The sequence below is a fragment of the Natator depressus genome, chromosome 7, assembly GCF_965152275.1.
Source record: "Natator depressus isolate rNatDep1 chromosome 7, rNatDep2.hap1, whole genome shotgun sequence".
Taxonomy (NCBI): Eukaryota; Metazoa; Chordata; order Testudines; family Cheloniidae; genus Natator; species Natator depressus.
Window position 1 is genome coordinate 24,754,868 of NC_134240.1, and position 23,520 is coordinate 24,778,387.

The following is a 23,520-nucleotide window of genomic DNA, read 5'->3' on the forward strand; positions in this document are numbered from 1 at the left end:
TACTGTATGTTGGCCTGGTTCCTGGGACGCTTAAAGTATGAATGTATTGCTTTTAGTGTAATAGGGGACTGTCTGGAAAAACGAGCAGGAAAGAAAAGAATGGCCAAATATAGTCACCTCTCAGCAAACAGTTAAAAGTTGTTAAGAGACAATAAAAGAACTATTAGTTTTGATGATTTTGCCTCTATCTCCAGCCAACCTATAACAGTGGTTTTGACCTGGACAGAAAAAGGCCCACAAATACAAAAGAAAAAAGCAACTCTGGGAGGATTAAAAGGGGCACCCTCAAAAGAGAGGCCGCAGCAGTTCAGGGGAAACAGAGATACACAATCCACACTGGGGATGTACAAAGAAGTTACACCTGCCTGGGTTACCAGCAGGAGATGGTAAGATTTTAGATAAGATAAACACTCTACATGTATGTCTATCTTAAAATCTTTTTCCCTAAAAGCTTTGTTCTTACTGCTAAAATAAACAAAACTTTGATTTTAAGGCTGTTTTGTCACTATATGCCACGGGTCACAAACTCCTGAAGGGAAGAACCACAGGTCCCTGAACTCAGTTGGGCCTGTAGGATAACAACAGCTGATATACAGGATACTGTACCCCAGGGCCCAGTCTAAGAGTGGGAGAGTTGTGCAATCCCACCTTGTGATAGGTAAAAGTACAAGGCTTAATGCCTGCAGGCGTGCACTCAGACCTGAAAGGAGACAGAGGTGCAACTAGCTTTTGAACCATGACAGCAGCTATGGTCTGATCAGAAAAGAATGGATAAAGAAAGGCGTGAGTGTAACAGTTCCGTATGGTTCTGCCGTGCAACCAAATTTCTACCAATTTTGAGACCCTGACCATTGATGATGATGTATATTCAGATTTAATAAGTCATGAAGTCAAATAACTAACTCAGTTGAAGTTTTATTTAAGTAAAACAATCAAGCAATACTTATTACAGCACTATGCAGAATACAGAAAAGGAAACGTATACCAAATCTGAGATTGCAGAAGTGAGGTGGTGTACTTGAGTTCACTTATGACTAACTCCCCAAAACTCACCCCTTATATACTGCTCAAAACAAAGAAAAATCCTTTATTATGCTTGATCTTATTTTGATTCAATAAGCCAGTAATATTTGTAACCAGTTTATCACTGTTGGGACCCTCTGTGACCATAATTAGCTCTTAGTACTTGGATATTAATCCAGACATACCACGTGTCCCTTATCCATTTTGTAAAACAATTACAGAGCATTTATGAGCAACACTTATCAATTAGTGTTTTGTCCATTACAACATATATCTATAACAGGTATGTCTTTATAGACTGTGTTCACAGAAAAGAGAAAGAAAATGAACTATTGATGGTAGACTTCTAAATTTCATGGTATATGATTTACATAATAGATAAGCTAAAGACATCTGTTCAACCAGCTACTATTTTATCAATTACAATATATATCTATAATCAAGTCATTATGATAGAAATCGTCTGTTAAAGTAATTCCTGATAAGCTTAAAGCCTCTTTCGATGATGATCTTATTAATTGCTGAAAACATCTGCCTTGTGTAGGTTACAAGTGGTTCCTTTCTGGACATTCTTTAAGGGTCAAGAGTTTAGAGTAAAAAAGACACACAATCCATTATTTAACAACACACTAAGGTCTAGCTAAAATTCAGTATTATTGATAATGCACTAGGGGCAGCTAATGTTCTAAGTAAAACAGTAGACAATAGAGTACAGGCCTACTAGGACAAAGATGTTCATTTATTTAAAAGAAAACCCTCTTTAACAGTGTAGCCAGCACCTTTGGCTAACACAAGTTTTTGGGATTTCTGGTCAAGAAATCAAGTTTAATACAAAAATAATAATAAAGGATTAATATTTACTGTCCAGTACAAACACAGAAGCTTGCTTGACACTTCTCCCTTTGATGTTAGTTTCCACCCACCCCACACTTTATTTTGATAACTGACCATGAAGATTATTTCCTTGAATTCCAGTGTTTGGGAATGGGCAAGTCTCTGACTTCTCTGCAGAACCTAAGAGCACCCCAACTAGTGCAAGAACATGAGAGCCTTGGGGTCTGAAGGGAAGTAATTTTAGTGTTTCTTTGTTACTGTGCAGGGCATTTAACTCCCCTAAATTTAGCTGAGCATACAGCTTTCATGAGATTAAAGACTGAGTGATTTGAACAAGAGATGGGCATGGACTAAAGCCTCAGACTGTGCACTGTAAAACTCTGAGGAAATCTGGATCTGGACTTCATTGGTTACTATCTCTACCTTGAACCAAAGCACCCACAGTACAGACAGAAGCCCACAGCAATAAATTAAAATAGATTTTTTTTTTAGTTACAATTTTAAATTTTGAACAAATTAATTGTTTTAACTTTTAAAAAAAATATTTTACCTTTGTTATTCAGAGCAGCATGATTTTACATTTTTGCCCTTTATATTTGAACTTTAAGCCATGTCTGCGTTTCGCACCTTGAATCCCTACTGCTGGAGCATGTTCCTTCTGTCGTTAGGCAATATGCGAGGTGAAATGTATGTATTGGAATAATTTTAAAATAAAGTTTCTTCATTTAGTAATTTCTTGCTGCTACTTAGAAGCCCAATAAAGCTTGATTATTCTTCAAAGGTAAAAAATGTGCAACTACCCTATACTGTTTTCATTAGGGAATATTTACTGTAGTTACCCATTATATGAGCCTGTCATCGGAGATTGAGGTTCTTGATTTCATCTGTGATTTTTTACAAAGTTCTTTTACCCCTAAGGCAGCTGTAAACTATTTAAATATTCAAAAATGGTAGCTTTAAAATGTTTCATAATGGAGGAAATTCCTGGAAGATGAGCTCTAAAATGTAAAGGGTGAAATCCTGGCCCAACTGAAGTCCATGCAAGTTTTGCCGTTGACTTCAGTGGGACCAGTATTTCATCCTAGATTTTCATCCTGCAATTTTAAATATATATAAACTAATGTTTAAACATAGCTAATGTAGTTTTGCAGTGTATTAACAGGAGTGTCATATGAAAGACACAGGAGGTAATTGTTCTGGTCTGTTCAGTACTGGTGAAACCTCAGTTGAAGCACTCTCTGTCTATCTCTGCTCTTTAGGCCTGGGTACCCTTCTGCTGTGACCCGACTCCCTACCCTGCTGTGGGTGCATGTGTGACTATCTTCCCCCCCCCTCCACCCCACCAGGCCTGTGCCTTCTCCCAACCAACTCTCTCTGCCTTTCTGTGTGGGTATGGGGCTAGTGGAAAACTGAATGGGCTCAAGTGAATGAGCTTGTGGGGGGTGGAGGACACCAAATGTCTCTGAAAGCCACTAGTCTGAGTAAATGGAGCTCCCAGTTGAGTTATGAGTTTTAGGTTTCAAGGATTCCTAGAAGTGAAGTCTTCTCCAAGAGCTAAAGCAGCCAGAAGAATGGCTGGCCAGCACAGATGCAGCAGGTGGTGAGGGAAGGGGGTCAGAGTATGGGAAAGTGAGGGTGCTCAAAGAGATGAGGGAATTGAGGGTGGTGGGGCAGTGACGTTGCTCAGAGGTTGGGGAGAGGAGGTGGGAAGCAAGGGCGTTCCAGGGCATGGGCAATTCAGGATTCTAAAACAAAAGCGTTTCCCCATGATTTCTCCCTTGTACCTTTTAAAAGGTCAAAGGTGGGAGGCTGCATCTGGGATTCAGCAAGGAAGTGTTGGGGATAAGCATCTGCATAGTTGTCCTGGAATTGCACTTTAGAAGTGGGAATGTGGTCACCAAAGAGACAGGCGAAGTAAAGTTGAGCAGAGATGCATGAGAAGAAAATGTGGGGGACCGGCCACACGCAGTTGGCAAAATGGCAGGACAAACAACGCAGAAAATCTGAGTGTAAAGCACAGAGAACCTAGAAAAGGTGAAAAATGTGGAAAGAAAGACCCTGTTCCCTTTAGTCCTCTTTGTATGTGGAAAGAGCATCAACAACTCAGGAACATTGGAGGAAGCTGATTGGACATGAGGGCCTAACAGAATTAAGTGGCAACTGGTGGAGCAAGACCCTGGAGGCGGGGAAAGAGTCTGGGAGATCACAGGACTCTGTGGCCATGGGGGGAGTCTGAGAATAAAAGTGGCTCAGAGGAAAAGAGATTATGAGACTGGAGGAGAGGAGCAATGTAGACACAAAATGGAGCAGGGGAGAAAGACAACGTGGGCAGGGGAGAGATTCATCAAGACAGTAGGAAAAGTGCAGAATAGACAGGGCTTGCATTAGACTTGCTAGGACCCAGAGCAGAAACTAAGGAGGGGGGCTCCCTACCCTGCCTCCTTAACCTGCTCACACATCTGCAATGTTTCTGAAGCCCAAGCCCTGCCACCTGGGGCTGAAGCCGAAGCCCGAGCCCTGCTATCCGGGGCTGAAGCCGAAGGCTAAGCCCTGTGGTGTGGGGCCTGAGGTGATCGCCCTGCTTACTAACCCCCTAACACCGGCGCTGAGTTTAGGAAGAGAAAAAAAAACAAAATAATGTGCTATACAAACTTACTTTTAAAATTTTATTCATTTTGAATTTGATTTAATCATTACTGAAGAGTCAACTGTGTTTCATATACCTGCTGAGTAAATGTCTTTGTTATGTTGTGGTCTTTTTACAACATGTAAAGGGAGCTCTAAAGACATGGACCTGGCTGCTGGGGAATACCTCAGCTGGAGGAGTGTTCTCGGGGTACCAAAAAGCCAGTGTAAAAGCTCTCAGATGTGGTATTGCCTCAATGACTCTTAGAGACTATTGGCAGCCAAGTGTAAATTAGAGCAGTCCTTAGATTTTCTTATTCATGTTAGGGCCAAGTACCAGAATGGGGGAGGCACAAAGGTAATACAAGGGCATCTTTGTCCCACTCTTTAATCCTGATGAAACAGGGGTTTGTTGGACCTAAAAATCAGGCCTAAATATGTTATTTTTAATTCATGAGTCAGTACATGCTTAACATATGTTCCTTGGCTAAAACCTGCCCTATATATATCAGTAAGGCTAAAATTTTGTTCTGGTTACTTTTAGTAAAAGTTACGGACAGGTCACAGGCAATAAACAAAAATTTACAGAAGCCGTGACCTGTCTGTGACTTTTTCTGCTGCGACTCCATGGTTTCCCCCGTCTCTATGGTGGCTGCGAGCTGTGGGGTTCCCCTTCTGCCTGCAGCAGCTGGAAGCCTCAGCTCATGGTGTCTAGGAGGTGAAGGATGACCATATTTCCCAAAGAGAAAACGGGATACCCCTAGCCGCTTGCCTGAGGCATCCCCCTCCCCACCCACACAAGGCTGTCGCCCATAGTTGAAACCCTGAGGGCCTCCTCAGGATGCTGTCACCTGTCGCTGGAATGCTGTCAGGGCCCTGTCCCTGACATAAACATAGCCTTAGATATCATGTATTGATACAGTCAAAATATTTCTGCTCTATTTGGGAATATGGTTCAGTTGATTCTACTCTAAGTCCTTGCACATTTGCTGCCTTGTGCCCTGGTTTGAGGTGTTCCTTATCTTCTCAGCAGTGCAACTATTTGGGTGCTGAGTAGGCTGACCAGATAGCAAGTGTCAAAAATTGGGACGGGGGGGTAATAGGTGCCTATGTGAGAAAAAGACCCAGAGACCGGGATTGTGCCTCTGAAATCGGGACACCGGATCACCCTAGTGCTGAGTGTTAACCTGAGGGCAGCAGGATTAGTCTCTGTGAGAGCCATGCTGCCAAACCCTTCTTCCCAGAAAGGGCGGTGGCTAGGGGGCCATGGGTTAGGCCCACGCAACCCCACTGGGAGAGAGAATGAGCAGAGCCCCGAGCACGCTCTAGAGGTGGCCCTGTATAACCACTGACACCCTGGGCCGCAGCCTAGGGCACGGAGACTACAGCCCCAAGCACACAGTGCGGCGCAGAGAGGGACTACAGTTCCCAGCACGCCACGCTCTACTCAGGCCAAGGAAGGCGGGGAGCTGAGGGACCTGGGACTGCATCTCCCATCATGCCCTACGCCAACGAAATGAAGCTATCGACGAGCACCTGGCGTATAGCACGCTGGGAGTTGTAGTCAGTCTCTGTTCGGAGGGTTTGTCCGGGTCAAGGGCGGGTGGTGGCGCTGCAGTGGGGATGTGGCGAGCATGACGTGATTTTGTCCGCGTTGGAGCTGGGGGCGGCCGTGGTGGCGAGCGTGACGTGGCAGAGAGCGAGCGAGGCTCCCCCGGACACAAGAGCAGCAGCAGTCGCCGCCGCCAGCAGTTGCTGGGCTGAGACCCCGCGGAAGGATCTGAAAGGAGAGACCGGCTTGGGGGCATAAACCGCTGCCGCGCACACACTCCGCCTGCTCGCCGCCGCCCAGCCCGAGCCGCCATGGGCCTCACCATCTCCTCGCTCTTTTCACGTCTCTTCGGCAAGAAGCAGATGCGCATCCTCATGGGTAAGAGAGAGACCCCCGGACCCGCCCGGCCCTGTCTTCCGTCGCCTGAGGGATCCCGGCCTCTCGGGCCGCGCTCGCCGCATCCGCCGCCCCCTGCTTGCCGTTACTCGGCCTCTCTCGTGTAGACGCGGCTGGGCGCCTGCGGGGGGAGGGGGGATGTTCCGTGTGGCTGTTGGGGACGCTGTAGGAAGCGGCCTGGGGCTTGCGAGCCGGCTACACCGGTGCAGGACTACGGGGTGGGAGGAAGCGTCTGTCTGTCTGCGCCCTTCAGGCCTGGGTACCCTCCTGCCGTGACCTGACCTCTTGCCCCGCCGTGGGTGCGTGTGTGTCTGTCTCCTCGGGCCTGCGCCTTCTCCCAACCAACTCCCTGCCTCTATGCGTGGGCATGGGGCTAGTGGAAACTGAACGGCCTCAAGTGAATGAGCTTGGGTGGGTGGGAGGGAGGGGCTGTGTGCTCTTCCCTTTATTTTCTTTATCTACCCACCCCACAGTGCTGTTGGTGGGAGATTTTTAGTCTTTTTATTAGAAAACGTCCTACACCCTGCTCCCACCCTCCCTGAGGCTTGTAGCCACGGTAGGGGTTATTTAGCACTGTGTGTGGGCCCACACACTATAAAATAAGCACAGACTGTAAAAAGAATGTGAAACTGTAACAGGTAAATGCCATATCTGATCATTTTGTGAAAGGATTTGATATTTGAGGAATGTCTCCTCAGTTCTAGGAGTTCACTGGATTTGCATGTGTCCCCACCCCCATCTCCCATGTGTGCATGCAAATCTGGTGAAGGTGAATTAAGAAGATCTCCCTCAAAATCTAGTCCCTTTACCTATCACAGTTTAAGCAATGTGGCTGTTTTTATCATGATGTGACAGGACCAAGTGTGTTAATGTATCCTAAGAGCTCCAGAATTTGACTGCTAAACAGAAAGCATTAATTTCCAGGAATTCAGCCATCTTTGCTCATTTTGTTCTGAGAAAGAATGTTGCCTTTAATCACAAATTCTGGTGTATCTTGCATATAGGATTATAAAAATACAACTTTTTGTATCTAGTTAGTTTTATTAGGCCACTGTCTGACCACAGTTACGTTGTGGCTCTTCTGAAATGTACTGTGTAACCAGTGGCACTGGAACATTTTTTACAGGGGGGGTGCTGAAAGGTCATGGTCCCCACCCCAAACTTGTTAGCTCACTACCCACTTACTCTTGTCCATGCCCCTGCATACCCCCAGAGGTGGGGGGCACGGCCAGGGGTAAGAGGGCCAAGGCTGGGACCCTGCGTGTGGGGCCGGCGGCTGTCAGGACCCTAGGTGCGGGCCAGGAGCGGAGTGCTGGGCCGGCAGCCCTGGGATCCTGGGTGAGGGGTGGCTGACAGGACCTCGCATAAAAACTGGGGGTGCAACAGCACATCTAGTTCCCGCGCCTATGTGTGTAACAGTTCAAACCAAGCTGTATTCAATGTTTCCTTTCCTCCCATACCCAGCTTTATACACTCCTTTTCCTACAATTGTCCAGCTAGGTGAATGGGGCTTTTTTCAGTGCCTATCAGTTGGTCTTTAATTAGCAGGAGGGGTTGCAGTTGAGTAATATAAAGAGAGCTTCTTTTACCATGGCTCAATCCATTGCCTTTGCACCGCATCAAACTTTTGTTGGCTAAAGAACTGAAAATGGAATTGGCTTCTAACTGTTGGCATATCAATTTGGGCCCTAAAAATGTTTGGATATGCGTGAGAAACAAGAGGTAATAATCACCTAATGTGCTATGCGTATGTATAGCAGACCTACTGACATCAAGAATAAATACCCACCCCAACCCTGGAAAATGATTCTGTATTCATAGGATATGAAAGCCAGTATACACCAGTTGACATTTCACCAACACTTGTGTAGCAGCTTTTTTTTTTTTTTTTTTGGCAGTGCTTAAATTTGTTGATATTTTAATTACTTAAAATAAGAATTTAAACCTGAGATCACTGTATCCTTTAATGTAATTTTTGCCTCTCTATAAACAACATAGTAAATATACAGTAAAAATCTTTTTTTTAAGAGAACTACTAGCATGTCAAGCTGACTTCTCATATACAACTCTAAATGACTAGGTATGAAACCTTGGAAAAGATGGTTGTAAGATAAATATTGACACTTGTAGCACTATTGTTTTTACTCTTGCAGAATGATGAGAATACAAGAACAAACTGTGTTCTTGAGACGATAATAGTTCATAGCACTTCAGACACTTTATCCGTAGTAATTAGTTCAGCTCTAACACAGATACAAACTAATGAGTCAGACCATCCAGTAGCTGTTTGGACAACATCAAATGAGGTTGGTTTTTTTTTTGTTTGTTTTGTTTGTTTGTTTGTTTTTATTTTTCCTGTCATGGTTTTTAAGGGTTTGACTACCCTACAAATACAAGTGGGTCAGGGGACATGGTTACTACATATTTTCATTATGCAGTATAGACAGAACCTGTTTAAGGTTTTAGCTTGGTTATGAAACCTGGTTAGATGCTTCAACACTACAAACAGTGTTATGACAAGCTCCTTTGAGACAGTTGTATTTGTAGTATGGAAGGAAGGAAGGAGATATTTGTAAGCAGGTGTCCACATCATAATTTGCACCCCTATTGGTATCTTCTCCTTATCTATTCAGTCTAACTTTAAAAAGACTAAATTAGTTTCTGCCTCAAAAGTGATTTTGACTCAATTTTGGCACATGGGCTGGACTGTGTGGTAGGAGGGTAGGATTTTTAATTGCTGCCACTTGTGTTTCAGATAGATATGATTTCAGTCTCCAGAGCTGTGTCAGTCTATTTCCTTTACCTGAGTGAAATTACTTTTTCTAAAAATAGATTTGTTTATTGTGTGTTAGAAAATAAACATTTGTTCAGTGTTTGTATGTAATTTACTTCAAACATCATAATAATGACAGAAGTATTGTAAGCAACTTTCTTTTACTCTAATACTTCTGCGAACATCTATAAAACACTAACTTTTACAGAGTTAATCCAGAGTCATGGCACATACCTCGTGTTTCTGAGTGGATACGAGTTTTTTAATACTTTGCACTTCATCACATATTTTACAAGCTTACTAATTTTATGGTGTAAGCAAAGAACAAAATTTTTTAAAAAGATTAGGGCTGTCAATTAATCACAGTTAACTCATGCAATTAACTCAAAAAAAGAAGTGCGATTAAAACTATTAATCACACTGTTGAACAATAGAATACTAATTGAAATTTATTAAATATTTTAGGATCTTTTTCTACATTTTTCAAATGTATCTATTTTGGTTACATCACAGAATACAAAGTGTACTGTGCTTGCTTTATATTATTTTTTATTATAAATATATGCACCGTTAAAATGATAAACAAAAGAAATAGTATTTTTCAATTCACCTAATATAAGTACTGTCTTGCAATCTCTTTATCATGAAAGTGCAACTTACAAATATAGTGGGTTTTTTTTTTTAGCATAACTGCACTTCAAAACAATGTAAAACTTTAGAACCTACAAGTCCGCACAGTCCTACTTCTTGTTCAGCCAATCACTAAGAGAAACAAGTTTGTTTTACATTTATGGGAGGTAATGCTGCCTGCTTCTTATTTACTGTGTCACCTGAAAGTGAGAACAGGCGTTTGCATGATACCTGTTGTAGCTGGCATCGCAAGATATTTACGTGCCAGTTCCACTAAAGATTCGTATGCCTCTTCATGCTTCGGCCATCATTCCAGAGGACATGCTTCCATGATGATGATGCTCGTTTAAAAAAAAAAAAAAAATGCATTTATTAAATGTGTGACTGAACTCCTTGGGGGGAGAATTGTATGTCTCCTGCTCTGTTTTACCCGCATTCTGCCATATATTTCATGTTATAGCAGTCTCGGATGGTGACCCAGCACACGTTCGTTTTAAGAACACTTTCACTGCAGATTTGGCAAAATACAAAGATGGTACAATGTGAGTTTTCTAAAGATAGCTTCAGCACTTGACCCAAAGTTTAAGAATCTGAAGTGCCTTCCAAAACCTGAGAGGGATGAAGTGTGGAACATGCTTTCAGAAGTCTTAAAAGAGTAACACTCCAATGCGGAAACTACAGAATCCTAACCACCAAAAAAGAAAATCAACCTTCTGCAGTTGGCATCTGATTCAGATTATGAAAATGAACATGTGTCGTTCCACACTGTTTTGGATTGTTATTGAGCAGAACCTGTCATCAGCATGGACGCACGTCCTCTGGAATGGTAGTTGAAGCATCAAGGGACATAAACTTTAGCGCATCTGGCACGTAAATATCTTGCGGCATCGGCTACCACAGTGTCATGCGAACGCCTGTTCTCAATTTCAGGTGACACTGTAAATAAGAAGCGTGCAGCATTATCTTCTGCAAATGTAAACAAACCTATTTGTCTGAGCGATTAGCTGAACAAGAAGTAGGACTGTTTGGACTTGTAGGCTCTAAAGTTGGACAATGTAGAAAACACCAAAAATATTTAAATAAATGGTATTCTATTATTGTTTAATCACGCTGTTAACTTTTTAAAATTGCTTGACAGCCCTAAAAAAAGATACAATAATCTCCTAATGGCAACCCCTAACTAAATTTATGATTAGGAGGATAATAGTCAATAGTGCATTATGTCACAAGTGGATTTACAAAGCTGCTTAAAAATCATAATTGCCCCATAGATAAATATTAATACTTTGCATGTTTATATATCTCTATATTTTAAAGGGCTGACCAACCATTTATATTCTTGTGTGTGAGGAAGGGAAAGCACAATTCCAACTCCATTTTACAGATATGGGTGAGGGGGAAGGAGACAGCTGAGATATTGGGTTAAATAATTTAACATAGTTGAACTGCGTAGGGCAGGGGTTACAGTTCAGATATTCCTTGGTCCCAGTGTTACTTTTAGTCCATAGTCCAAGGTCTTTCAGTAACGTGTTAATATATACCCATGTTTTTCTTCATATTGCACCTTGCAGAATCATAATTATATCATGTCACTATATTCATCACCTGTTAGTATGGCTATGCAACTATCTATCATCTCTGAGAGAATAGATTGCCAAAACATCCATCTTCCGAGAGGCATATTAGCTTTTCAAATATTAAGCTGCTAAGTGACAGGGAAACAGACTATTTCAAACACAAGGACAATTCCTTTTGGGGGTTTTGGGAATCCCACCTGTGTGGTTGAATAGTAACAAACCTGTAATTTACCAAAAAACACAACCTACAAACCTATAAATAGCCACATTAACAAGCCAAGCCACAAATCAAGGGCATGAATTGTTTGTTTGTAACAGCCCCTGTAAAACATAATGAAGAAATTACAAGGTAGAACTTGTTTATATCAATGTTTAAAATTAAAATTTCAGAATTTTTCTTATCTGTGAATATGAATCACAGATGATTCATATGAATATGAATTTGGAACATAGTTCCAGCTTCTTGGGAAATCTGAGTCTGGCTTCCACAGTGTAATGTTCTTGAATATATTCCATTTAAAAATCAATCCCTAAATTTTGTGGTTACTTGAGTAAAGCTTTGTTCATGTTTAGATCACAGGTATGCCATGTCCAGGTGGCTTAGGCTGGATTTAAAAAATGAAGAATTTACCCACAGGGCAAAACTACTATCTCTTTTAGGATATAGAATAGTAGAATGGTGTAAAATACAATGTGGTGATAAAATCTTTTTGGAGGGCACTTAGCTTTAGGCAGTGGAATTTGGTTGGCTGAAAAGAACAGTTTGAGATTATTTTAACACTGAGTCCATGTGAGTCTGTAGAGGGAACTGAATGCAGATATATAGGCAGTTAGTTTAATAGCTCCAGAACAAGCAAATTTCAGAAGAAAGGGCCAAAAATAACTTTGGAGAAATGCTTAAAGGAAGTAGAGGAAAATGTAACATTCCAACCAGACAGTTGTAAGTAATCTGTATAATTCTTTCAAACAGTTCAGAGGAGTTGCTTATCATGCATACAACCATGAGAGCTGTAAGTAAGTATGGTGCTAGCACTTATGCAGGTACCATGGGGATGTAAAGGTGGCTAGCAGAGTGGAGTTCCTGGGAGAAGTGCACTGCAAGCCTGGGATTTATAAGTGACTTGAAGAAACTATAAGTAAAGTGGGGCGGGGTTCTTGTAATGCCTACCTACTTTACCCATTTCAAGATCAAATAGGTGCAAGGGCAAAGCTGTACTTGCCATGTGACCCTTAATTACTATCTGAACGGCTCTGTCTCAGGACTTCATAAACAACTGTCAACACACTTGTATTGTGTTGAGATTACATTAAACCTTAGTGGGAGAAAGAGCTAAAAGTTAATATTTCTGGAAAAGAATCCTTTCTCTTTCAGATTATTTTGTATCTTGGTTATATGTTTCTGATTTATGACTTGGTGTTGGGGAATGTCAGAGTTTTTTTTTCATGTAAACTTGGGAGAGTTGTTAATTGGAATTCTTAACTATCACCTTTTGTGACAAACAGTTGACTTACCTATAATTTGATAGAGGACAAGTTTAAAAATATACTCATCAAATGTAAAAATCCTATAAATCAAATGTGGTGGTAAATACATTTCAGTCTCTTAGGAGAATAAGAACAATTGCAAATGGTGGGACTGAATAATTTGTTTTAGAAAGCTGAATACTGAAGCACTCTTAAGAAATTGGCACATGGTAACATGTAAATTGCCAATTTTTTTAGTTAAAAAAAAAATGCATCTTAGCTGAAATATGTAGTAAATCATAACTGTTCAAATTATGTGATTTGATACTTTTAAAAGTTATTTAAAAATCTAAAAGGGGAATAATTTATTTGCAGCTTGTAATAAGGAAGTTTTGAGGACAGGGGTTGGCTATATTGGTGAGGGGGCTGGCAATAATGCAAACTTTTAGACTTCTAGCTTTGCTAAACTGATAATTATCCAATAAAACTTCTTGGCATTTGAACTGGGAACCTGTTTTACTGCCATATTGTGATTTCTTCTGTATTCATGTAAATGCTTATATTTTCACCGTGAAAGTTCCTGGAAATCTTTAAGTCCTTTGTTCAAAGACTTGCGGGTAAGGCCTGTTCTTGGTGTTGGTATTTCTCTCCTAGTATGCTACAGAGCATTTTTCATCATGGTTGGTTATCTTTCACACGTGTGAGCATACAAGATTCCTTCTTGACATTCCAGTATTGCCAACTCCAAGAACTTGCATAAAGAGTAGGTACTCACAAAAGAATGATCTTGTTGTAAATCATGAGACTTTGAAAAATGTTGAGTTTGATTTATTTGCCTTCTGGGTTTTGAGTCTTTAGGATACAAGTGGGTCACATTTTTAAAGTTTTATTATTTTTCTGCTACTGTAAGAGCTGGAAACTTTTTTTTTTTTTTTTTTTTTTTTTTTTAAGATGAGTTGATCATATAACTGAGTTTGGGTTTACAAAAAAAACCCCGCATTTCTTAAGTGAGCATTGGCATTTCCTGACCACTGAGTTTAGCTTCTTGTTTGTTTTTCAAGGTTGTCAAACTTACTGATGAGCCATTTGCCTTAACAGATGTTATAGTTTTTGAGGAATTCAAGTATATATTTTGAACTGGCTACCCTTCTCTACATAATCTTAATTTTCATGGAGTAAATTCCATCTTTTCTGTTATATTAAGGCTTCAAGAGGCAGTCAAGTATTATGCGTGTGTTTCATATGTGGCTTCTCTGAAGGTCCAGGTATCTTCTCTTCCATTTCGAAATGCTCAGTAAAGCGGCTGAGGTCTGAACGTCTGTTTGTACTGCAATTTAAAGACCTGTGTCTGGCTCAGGTCAGCTGGCTCAGGCTCATGAGGCTTGGGCTCATGGGGCTATAAAACTGCAGTGTAAATATCCAGCCTTGGGCTGGAGCCAGCGGTCTGGGACCCTGTGAGGGGGTAGGGTCCCAGGCTCTAGCCTGAGGCTGGACATCTACACTGCAGTTTTATAGCCCTACAGCCCAAGCCCCATGATTCGTGCCTGCTGTGGGTATTTAATTGCAATGTAGACATACTCTGAGAGGTCAGTCTTGGACAGCGATACCTTGGGTTGTTAGTCATTATTTCGGTACAGGTGATACATTTGAAGAATTGACAGTTGCTCCTTTATAGAGTCCCCGTTTGAATGTTACCCAACACTTCACTGTTGTAGGAAAAATGCTGAAACAAAATTGGCAGTTTTAAACTTTGCAGGTTCATAGAACTATTTCAGTGCCACCTACTATTGTAGCTAATCATCTAGAGGAGTGGGTAGGGGTGGAATATTGGCATTCTGAAGGGCAAGCATTTAGAAATCACAAAAACACATTTAGAGAGCTCTTAAAATGGAATTTTGAGAATTTTCTTTTACCTAAAGAAGTCTTTTTGACAAAAGTATAATACATGGCCTTTTGGCTTTACAGATTCCAAGATCAATGAAAGCAGTTGATATTCTTAAATATTTTCTTCTCAAACTGTAAATACATTAATTTGTATAATATCACTATATTCATAAATGTCTAAAATACTGTAAGACACTTATATAGGGAGGTTTTGCAAATGGAAAATATACTGTAATTAAGCAGTTAGCATGCTTTGAGAAGGAAGAGGTTTTTAAGGGTCTGGTTTCATTCTGCATAAGTGGTTGAGTAATCTGAAATTACATTATATTGCAACACTATGAAAACTGCCTTATTTATCAGTGTACAGCTTGATGTCAAACCCCCAATACGGAGTGCAGGACGGCTACAAAAATAGCAAGTAAGACATTAGTTCAAAAAATGCTACAGTATTGGAGTATGGGTATAGTAATATAAGAAAAGGTTGCTGAGTACGCTGATACTACCAAAAAGAGTTTTTCTGTTTGGTTTTTTTTTTTAGTTCTCTCATTTTTGTTTGTTTGAGAAAAGTGTTCCCAAAGTTCTACTGAAAGCTCTGAGTTTCTCAAATGGTATTTTAATTAAAATGGTTGTTGCATTTACCCATTGAACACTCATTCTTGCAGTTTACTTCTTAAATAACATTTATTCATGGACATGTGCAGTAGGTCATAATACATTTCCGAATGTGTGTTGAATTGGTTTTCTGGGACAGAGTCTAAACTCTAATACTTCTCAAAATACGTATCAATCCACTCAGCTGACAGTATTTGGAAACACCCTGATAGACTTCCAGATATTTATTTGCAAAAGCTGCTCCTCTTAAAGTTCTGAGGGTACATGTCCACTTAAAATACACACACATATTTTTGTAAATGTACAAATAGAAATAAATTAAAAATCAACTCAAAAAGGAAACAAACAAAAAGCCCCACATCACACCACAGTCTGCCTGGAAGGTCAACAAACTAGAGTTTTGTTGGAGCAGCAAGGAAGCAAATTCCAGAGCAGAGTTCAGAAGTGGGGACAGTTAACCAGAACAGCCCAGTAGACTAGAATAGTGTATGGAGACATGTATTATGGGTAGCCATGACACAAACCACGTAGGGCTTCTATATAAAAAATAGTTTGCATTGTTCCAGAAAGTAAATGGTTCAGTGTAGTCTGTGGAGCACAGGTGCTATATGCTCTCCATATATGGAATGTCACTAAGGGCTTGTCTACACTACCGCTTGAGTTCATGTAACTTGCATCGCTCAGGGGTGTTACGTCACTCAACAGGGTGGCTTAAGTTACTTCTAACTTAAGTCGTTTCCATACCGTGCTATGTCAACAGGAGATGCTCTCCCACCGACATAGCTTCCGCCTCTCGTTGAGGTGTGGAGTAATTTATGCTGATAGGAGAGCACTTTCCTGTCGGCATAGCATGTCTTCCCCAGATACATTACAGTGGTGCAGCTGCACTGATGTAGTGAGGTAGTGTAAAATAGCTCTAAGTGAGCTGCTGCATTTCATGTTAGCTGAAACTTTGAAGTGATCAAGAGTAGTCTCAGGTGGGGCATGCTGCAGTAGCCAGATCTGAAGGTAGTAAAGGGATCAATAACAGACAAGGTCTGTATTTGAGAAGAAAGAAAGTAGCTTCCAATCTGATGCTGAATAAGTGAAGGAGGAGAGAGAACTTCTGGCTGCTGCCTAGAAAATATTGCAAGGCATGTCAAATACATGAAAACCTGCTAGAGCAAAACCTTTACATGTAAACTGCAAAGTTTGTTTAAAAACAAATGAAAACTCGTACCAGTAACTTACATGATGCCTGAAGAAGAAAGTTACATAGCTTTCCGATCATGTAAATGGAGAATGGAACTCTGGTATTAAACTTGAATTCTTAGTTGATTGGCTTCTGCCCCAAGTGATGGGTGGAGAAGGAAGGAAAGAAACATACTTGGTGAATCCACCTTTTTTGGGGTGCTATTTAGGAACTTACCCGTTGCTCACTGAAAAGTGAATCCCCACCCTGTTGTTAAGTGGAATATTTGTCAAGAGCATGAATTAGTTAATACTGTGAAACTAAAATTAAACTTTATATATATATATAATTTTTTTTAGTTGGTTTGGATGCTGCTGGTAAGACAACTATCCTGTATAAACTGAAGCTAGGAGAAATTGTCACCACAATTCCCACTATTGGTAAGAGAACTAATGATTGCTTCTCATTGAATTACTGATGTTAAATGTAATTGAACTACAGAATCATTCACTTTACAATCCTCAATTCTCCTGAGGGAGAAAAGACCTAACTATTTTTCATTATAGGCCCTTTGTTTCAAGAGCTAGTTTGTGGGGTAGTGGGAGATACATGTTCCCCAGAATAGAAATTAGTATCGAGTTGGACTCTTAGTCCCAAATTTCATAAAATGAGAATTTCTTGATCATAACAAAAAAAGTGTGTGTGTGTACACACAAGACAGCTCATCTAGCTTTCTTTAGAAAGTGAAGTTTGTGAAGTCGCTATTTTTAAGAGGACAACTGACAGATTTACTATTTAACCATTTTTTCTTTCTTTTTAGGTTTTAATGTGGAAACAGTAGAATATAAAAACATTTGTTTCACAGTTTGGGATGTTGGTGGTCAAGATAAAATTAGACCTCTTTGGAGGCATTACTTTCAAAACACACAGGTACGAGTTCTTATGTTTTACAAGTAAAAAAATTTGCACATAAGTTCATATTAAAATGAATACCACTGTGTACAGTATCTCCAGAAAATGGTCTGCCACCATTTCCATTTTCTTCTCATGAGTTGGTCCCCACCATAGCTGCTGGAATTCTGAGGATCCTTGGCTTTTTTGTTTCTGTTTAGCTGGTGTACACTATATACTTTTGCCATCATAGCATTGTCAGTCAGGGATGTGAAGAGGTGTGATTCCCCTAGTGTATATACAGTTATACCAGCAAAACTGTATTTTTAGCAAGTACTTGTTTTTTCTCTAAGGGAAAGTGGTGAAGGGGGAATTGTAATTTTACTATGCCAGTGCAAGAATAGTTTTGCTGGTATAGTTGTATCCACACTAAGGCCTGGTCTACACTGGGGCAGGGGTGGTGGTGGCGGTGAGCAAGTCGGTCTAAGCTACGCAACTTGAGCTACAAAAATAACGTAGCTGAAGTTGATGTACTTATAGCTACTTACCGTGGTGTCTTCACTGCGGTAGGTTGACTGCTGACGCTCCTCCGTCGACTCCACACAAGGGCTAGAAGCGTAGGCGGAGTACCAGAGTCGACAGGAGGGCGCTTGGCGGTCGATTTATCACATCTTCACTAGATGCGATAAATTGACCCCCGCTGGATCGATCGCTCCGGAGGTAAGTGTAGACATGCCCTCGGATATATCCACGTTAGGAGCACTTTGCTGGTGCATTATACAAGAATTCCAATACCAGTAAAGTACTCCTAGTGTAGACATAGCTTAATATAGTCTGACTGGGATAGACGGGATTCCCATGAGGGACCTGCCAGTGTTGCTCCTTGAAGTGCTAGAGGGTCACTGAGCTATGTGATGGACTTTCTCGCCTCATTAAATTTGATGCTTTGTCTGCTAACCTCCTGAAACTGAAGAGGGACTTCAAGTAAAGAAGTAAGTTTAATGCCTAGCTGCCCTTGTAGGTATTTCTCTTTTAACCAAACTGAAGACAGATAAGATACATTTTTACTTAGAGTAGAATAAATATGTATAAAAATGTGCATGTGAATATTCTATACATTATGCTTAAATACAAGTTCTGTTTATTGGGCTCCCTTTGCTTATAAAGTATCTAAAAATGTTCCTGGAAAACCGTTAATTGGGGTGGTGTTGCTGGTTGTTTGATCTGGGCAATGTCAAGTTCACGTCACTGCTTCTGTCATCACTGCAGGGGATTACAATGTGCTTTTTAGGTAGTTAGTGGAAAGACAAGTAATTTATCACATTTCTATACACCCCAGCAGCAGAGGAGATTCATGCTTGTTGCTCTGCTTTGTGCAGGATTGTTGCCAGGAAACTTCTGTCTGCAGTAGCACAGGCATGATCCTGGGGCGTGTACAAATAGGAGTATGTGGTGGAATGTGACTAGACAAAGGGACTGGCACAGCATATCAGTTGAGGACTAAATATGTTATCCTACTTACATCTTCAGACCTATTATAGAAGCATCACCAGGGACCTTCAAAGGGGGAGAATCTGCTTCTTCAGAGGAGGGTAGGCTGGAACTGTAAGACTTAAAATCCCCACCTGAAGGAGTGGAAGGCAGTATGGAATAAGCTCTTTAAAAGAGAAATGTCAGTGTCAGAAGTGGTGTTAGGAACATTTGGTAAAACACATTTCCTAAAAACTAAATTATACTTAAAAGGGTTGAGAACGCTCAGCTTTATAGGGTGGAGGACATTTTTAATAGTGTCTAGATAACGTATCTCTAGCTGTCTTTGGTGCAATGGAACATATGAAAATAAGGAAAACCATCACAATTTGGCCAGTTATCTTTCCCTAAAATTCTGATATGCAGACTACAGTCTGGGAATTGTAGCCTTGTTTGTGTGTGGGGGTTTTGTGTGTTGTTTTTAAAACCTTTCTGTTTAAGTAGCCGCACTTAATTTTCACAGTGTATGTTCATGTCATGTCTGCGGATGACCTAGCTGACTGAAGAGTCTACCTCATGTAGTCCATGATCTTTCTCTGTATATGTTAATTAAAAGACTACTATTTTTTCAAACTTGCATTTCTTGGAGGGGGAGCAGCCAGAACTGTACTCCTTCACAATAATTCATCTAATCTTTTTCTTAGAACACCACTGTATGCTTAAGTTTTATGGCGACTTATCAAAGCTGCTTAACTTTTTGCAGGGTCTCATTTTTGTGGTAGATAGCAATGACAGAGAGAGAATTCAGGAAGCAGCAGAAGAACTGCAGAAAATGGTAAATATTAATATCTTTGGAACAGAATTGACATCTTCTGTATTTACTTTACCAAGTCAGCTTTTCTGCAAATGGTGAATATGCCAGTTTTGCAGAAATTTCAAAACCCTTGCACCTTCAGAAAGTCTTAAAACGTGTATTGTAGACCTTTTTTCAAATAATTCATCACTGCTTATCTAAAATTGTTTAGAACATGAGTGGACTCTAGTTGAGAACTACTAATGACTTCACCCAATTCCTTTGGGATGTAAAACCCAAAAGAAAAGTAATCTGACAGTGAGCTGTCGATACAAATTAAATCTAAACTGCTGTTTGAAACAATGTTGCTTTACCTACACTAGTGGAATTTGTACCATGGGTACTTGATGATCTCAATCAGAAGCTACTCACTGTGATTTCAAGAGTGAGAATGAAAAAGCTTGCAGCACTTTGTCCTTTATTTCTTAATTGCATCTCTAGATGCTTTTTACAGTAATTAAATGGAAAAATAACTAGCATGGTCTCTTATTCTGTTAGCTTCAGGAAGATGAGTTGCGAGATGCAGTGCTACTGCTTTTTGCGAACAAACAAGACTTGCCAAATGCCATGGCAATCAGTGAAATGACAGATAAACTAGGTCTTCAGTCTCTGCGTAACAGAACTGTAAGTACTAAAGTTTTAGTCAAATTTTTTGTAAGCAAATGTACTGTTAAGTTTTAAGCTTTCATTTTTTTTGCCCCGCCTTGAAAAGATGTAATGTGTATTTGACATGTACAAAGTGTTATTTCTACAAAAGAGTGACATATAAAATACAAACTCTGTAATCAAGAGCAAATAAAATGCTTCATTATTCCTTTTTTAAATAGGAAGGTACAGCCATTACAGACTATTGAATATTTTGGGGCACGTTTTAACTCTGTGTGTTGGCTTTACTCTACTCTTCTGTTTGTTATTTTGAAGAAAGACTGAGAATGGAATTGTGCCCAAGAGTTTTTAGGGAACAATCTATGATAAAAATGTCCTACAGGATATAAGGGAGGCTTCATCTACACACAACTTTTGTTGGGGGCTTTTAAATCACTATTTTATATAATTCCTCATTGCATTTTTTTTGCATCACTTTACCTCTTCATGTTGACAGCTGTGGCTTATGTCATTATGAACTGGTTTTAAAAAGAGAAGGGTTAAATCAGGTAGTAAAATTCCTTACCTGTGATCTCAATAGCACCTGATTAAAACAAAGAATTTTAATTTACAAAATTTCTTTACATTTTACACTTTTTATTCATCTTCAGTTTCACTTTGATTCTTGTGCACTAATATAATGTGTCAGTATTTGGGTGGTAGACATAGCAGGAGATTCTTCAAAACCCAATAGCTAATTTAAAATTTTTCCTTGAAAACATCTTCTCTTACTGTTAGGCTTTGTGGTGGTGTGAAATAAGTTTTGGAAAAACATACTTGTTGGGATCAAACTACATTAAATTGTACCATAAGAATTACACCCTGGTAGTATGTAGGAATTCAGTATTTTAAAGTTCACATTTCATTTTATCTTATATTTTTGTTCCTTAACAGTGGTATGTCCAAGCGACCTGCGCTACACAAGGAACTGGTCTGTATGAGGGACTTGACTGGCTGTCAAATGAGCTCTCAAAACGCTAACTCAAACTGGATGACTTTCTCACCAGGGACATGTTTGATATAAGTGGTCTAGGCTTGTTACAACAAAATTAGTTTGCATCTTGGTTATTAAACAGTATCTGGAACGGGTTTGGGCAGGATATTACAGCGTTTCAACTTATTTTGTTGCCAATTATTGTTTACCAAGCTATATGTTGCAGAAGTAGCAATATGCTTGGGTTTAAAAAAACAAACTCCTTAACTTGGAAAAAAGTGTATCTTCTGATTTTTACTTCCCTTGTTAGGTTAAATGCCTGAATATAGTTGTTGTGACACCTTTAAAATCTGTTTTGAATACATTTTGAGCCCCAATAAATTAAGTAATGTTTTTTAAAGATTTCCTCCCTGCTACTGATACTTAGTTTACTGATACCTTATTATTTCATTCCTCAGACAGTCTGCTGATTTAAAAATGTAGCATTCCATTTATATTTATTTCTTTCCCTTGCCAAAAAAAGACTTGTTCCAGCCAAAAAAATGCTCTAAAACACTATTCAGACCTACTGCACTAAGGAACATTTTATTAACCTTGGGTTCCATCAGCCCAACTTGCCTTTGTGTGAATTGGATTTGATGGGTAGCATAGTTCTGTGCTGGTTGCAAAGAGCTCATGTTGAGGTGGTTTTTAATATTCAGCAGATTGTCTTCCTTTATATTGTATCTTTTTATGTTGCATGTTGCTTTTGGTATCAGCCTGAATGTTTTCGCCCAGTGTATAATAGTTCTGCTGAAGTTTTACTGTTTATTGGTGAACATATCTTCATAAAGAAAAATTTTGGAAAAATCATCAAACTCAATGGATTAGTTTCTTCATAACCCACTTGGAATTATTCCTAATAAAATGATAAAATGTATAGTTTTGTGTATGCTCTTATTGAATCTTAAATTTGTGAAACTGATACGAACATTTGACAGACTTATTCTTTTTCCATAAATTGAGTTCTGTAGTTTGTGAACACAAGTCTCAGATTTTCAATTTTCGAGGAAGGGTCCCTGAAGATGGGCAGGTAACTTGTATACAGTGCAGTAGGTAATCGTCATCAAGGCTTAAATAATTCTGTAAGTGTCTTTTTTGAAGCTGTAAATCTAAAAATCCTTTTAAGATGTTCAGATATGAAAATACTAACAGTTAAAATTGTAATAAAACAAATACAAACTGCCCAAAAAGCATGCATGTCTGTTTCATAGTTGTATGTACAATATGGGTTCCAGTAGCAAAGCAACAAACAAGTTCTGGTGGTGCTTGAATGAAAACTTGAACATCTATAGGGATTTATTCTGATGCTTTAGTAATGGTAGCAGCAACCTGTTTTGGAAAATCCAACCAAATCCATGGGAGCTTCACCAGGTCCTTCCTTGCTTCCTTTTTCTCTTTCCTCCTCCACCCGAGAGACCCATCTGAACTTTAGAGTAGCAGCTTGAGATGTAAAACAAATGAATTCTTGCTTGACTCCATTGCCATTAGTGCTCAGAGTGTTCTGAATATCCAACAGATGTCTTTCCCACTTCACTGAGGATTTTTGGCATTTGGGAAACGAGTTCTGATTAACTTCCAGAAGATAAAATAGAAGTCTTCACTTTTTATCAGTGCAGCTGTTCCACAACCATATTCTTACAATTCTCCAGATTTAGCTAGTCATGTGGGATGGTAGTGGAATTTTTTTGGAAATAGCAACGTTGATTAAATGATGCAATCCTTATACAAATTTATTGATAAGTGTGAGGAACATGGGAAAGCTGTATTTTTTTTTTTTTATTTTATTATTTTTGTTAATGAATATTATATGTACCTCTGTTTGATTACTATCCTGCTGTCTGCTGCTTGGGTGCAAAGAGTAAAATCCATCCTGGGTGGGGGGTTGTTTTTTTTTTTTTTCTTTCTTTTGCAACTCTGTGGGAACCCAGCCAATAGCTATAGAGAGGTAAATCTCCAATACTTAACAATACTGATTTCAGTTCCTTTGAAGGTTTATTACTACCATGCTCTGATCAGCAGATTAGCCGGTAACACCAAATGAGAGGGTATCAAATGGGGAAAAACAAAGTTTGGAAGGGACCCCAGCCCTGAAGCTGACCAGGAGTCAGAAGAGGAGCCAGTAACTGCTGGAGACACACTAATCC

General features: G+C 39.8%; 1 protein-coding gene across 1 annotated transcript; it reads left to right on the plus strand.

Moving 5' to 3' along the window:
- The first annotated feature begins 6,077 nt into the window (after window positions 1–6,077).
- Window positions 6,078–22,253, plus strand: ARF4 (ARF GTPase 4). Its single transcript, XM_074957722.1, has 6 exons — window positions 6,078–6,412; window positions 16,901–16,981; window positions 17,362–17,471; window positions 19,666–19,737; window positions 20,254–20,379; window positions 21,295–22,253. The coding sequence occupies exons 1-6, from the start codon at window positions 6,346–6,348 to the stop codon at window positions 21,379–21,381; spliced, it is 543 nt and encodes a 180-aa protein (XP_074813823.1). The 5' UTR covers window positions 6,078–6,345; the 3' UTR covers window positions 21,382–22,253.
- Window positions 22,254–23,520: the final 1,267 nt, after the last annotated feature.

Excerpts from the sequence above, each read along its gene's own strand:
- ARF4 (XM_074957722.1), top strand. The coding sequence starts at position 6,346 with ATGGGCCTCACCATCTCCTCGCTCTTTTCACGTCTCTTCGGCAAGAAG. Across the intron at positions 6,413-16,900 it reads GCAGATGCGCATCCTCATGG|TTGGTTTGGATGCTGCTGGT; the intron begins GTAAGAGAGAGA and ends AATTTTTTTTAG. Across the intron at positions 19,738-20,253 it reads CAGAAGAACTGCAGAAAATG|CTTCAGGAAGATGAGTTGCG; the intron begins GTAAATATTAAT and ends TTATTCTGTTAG.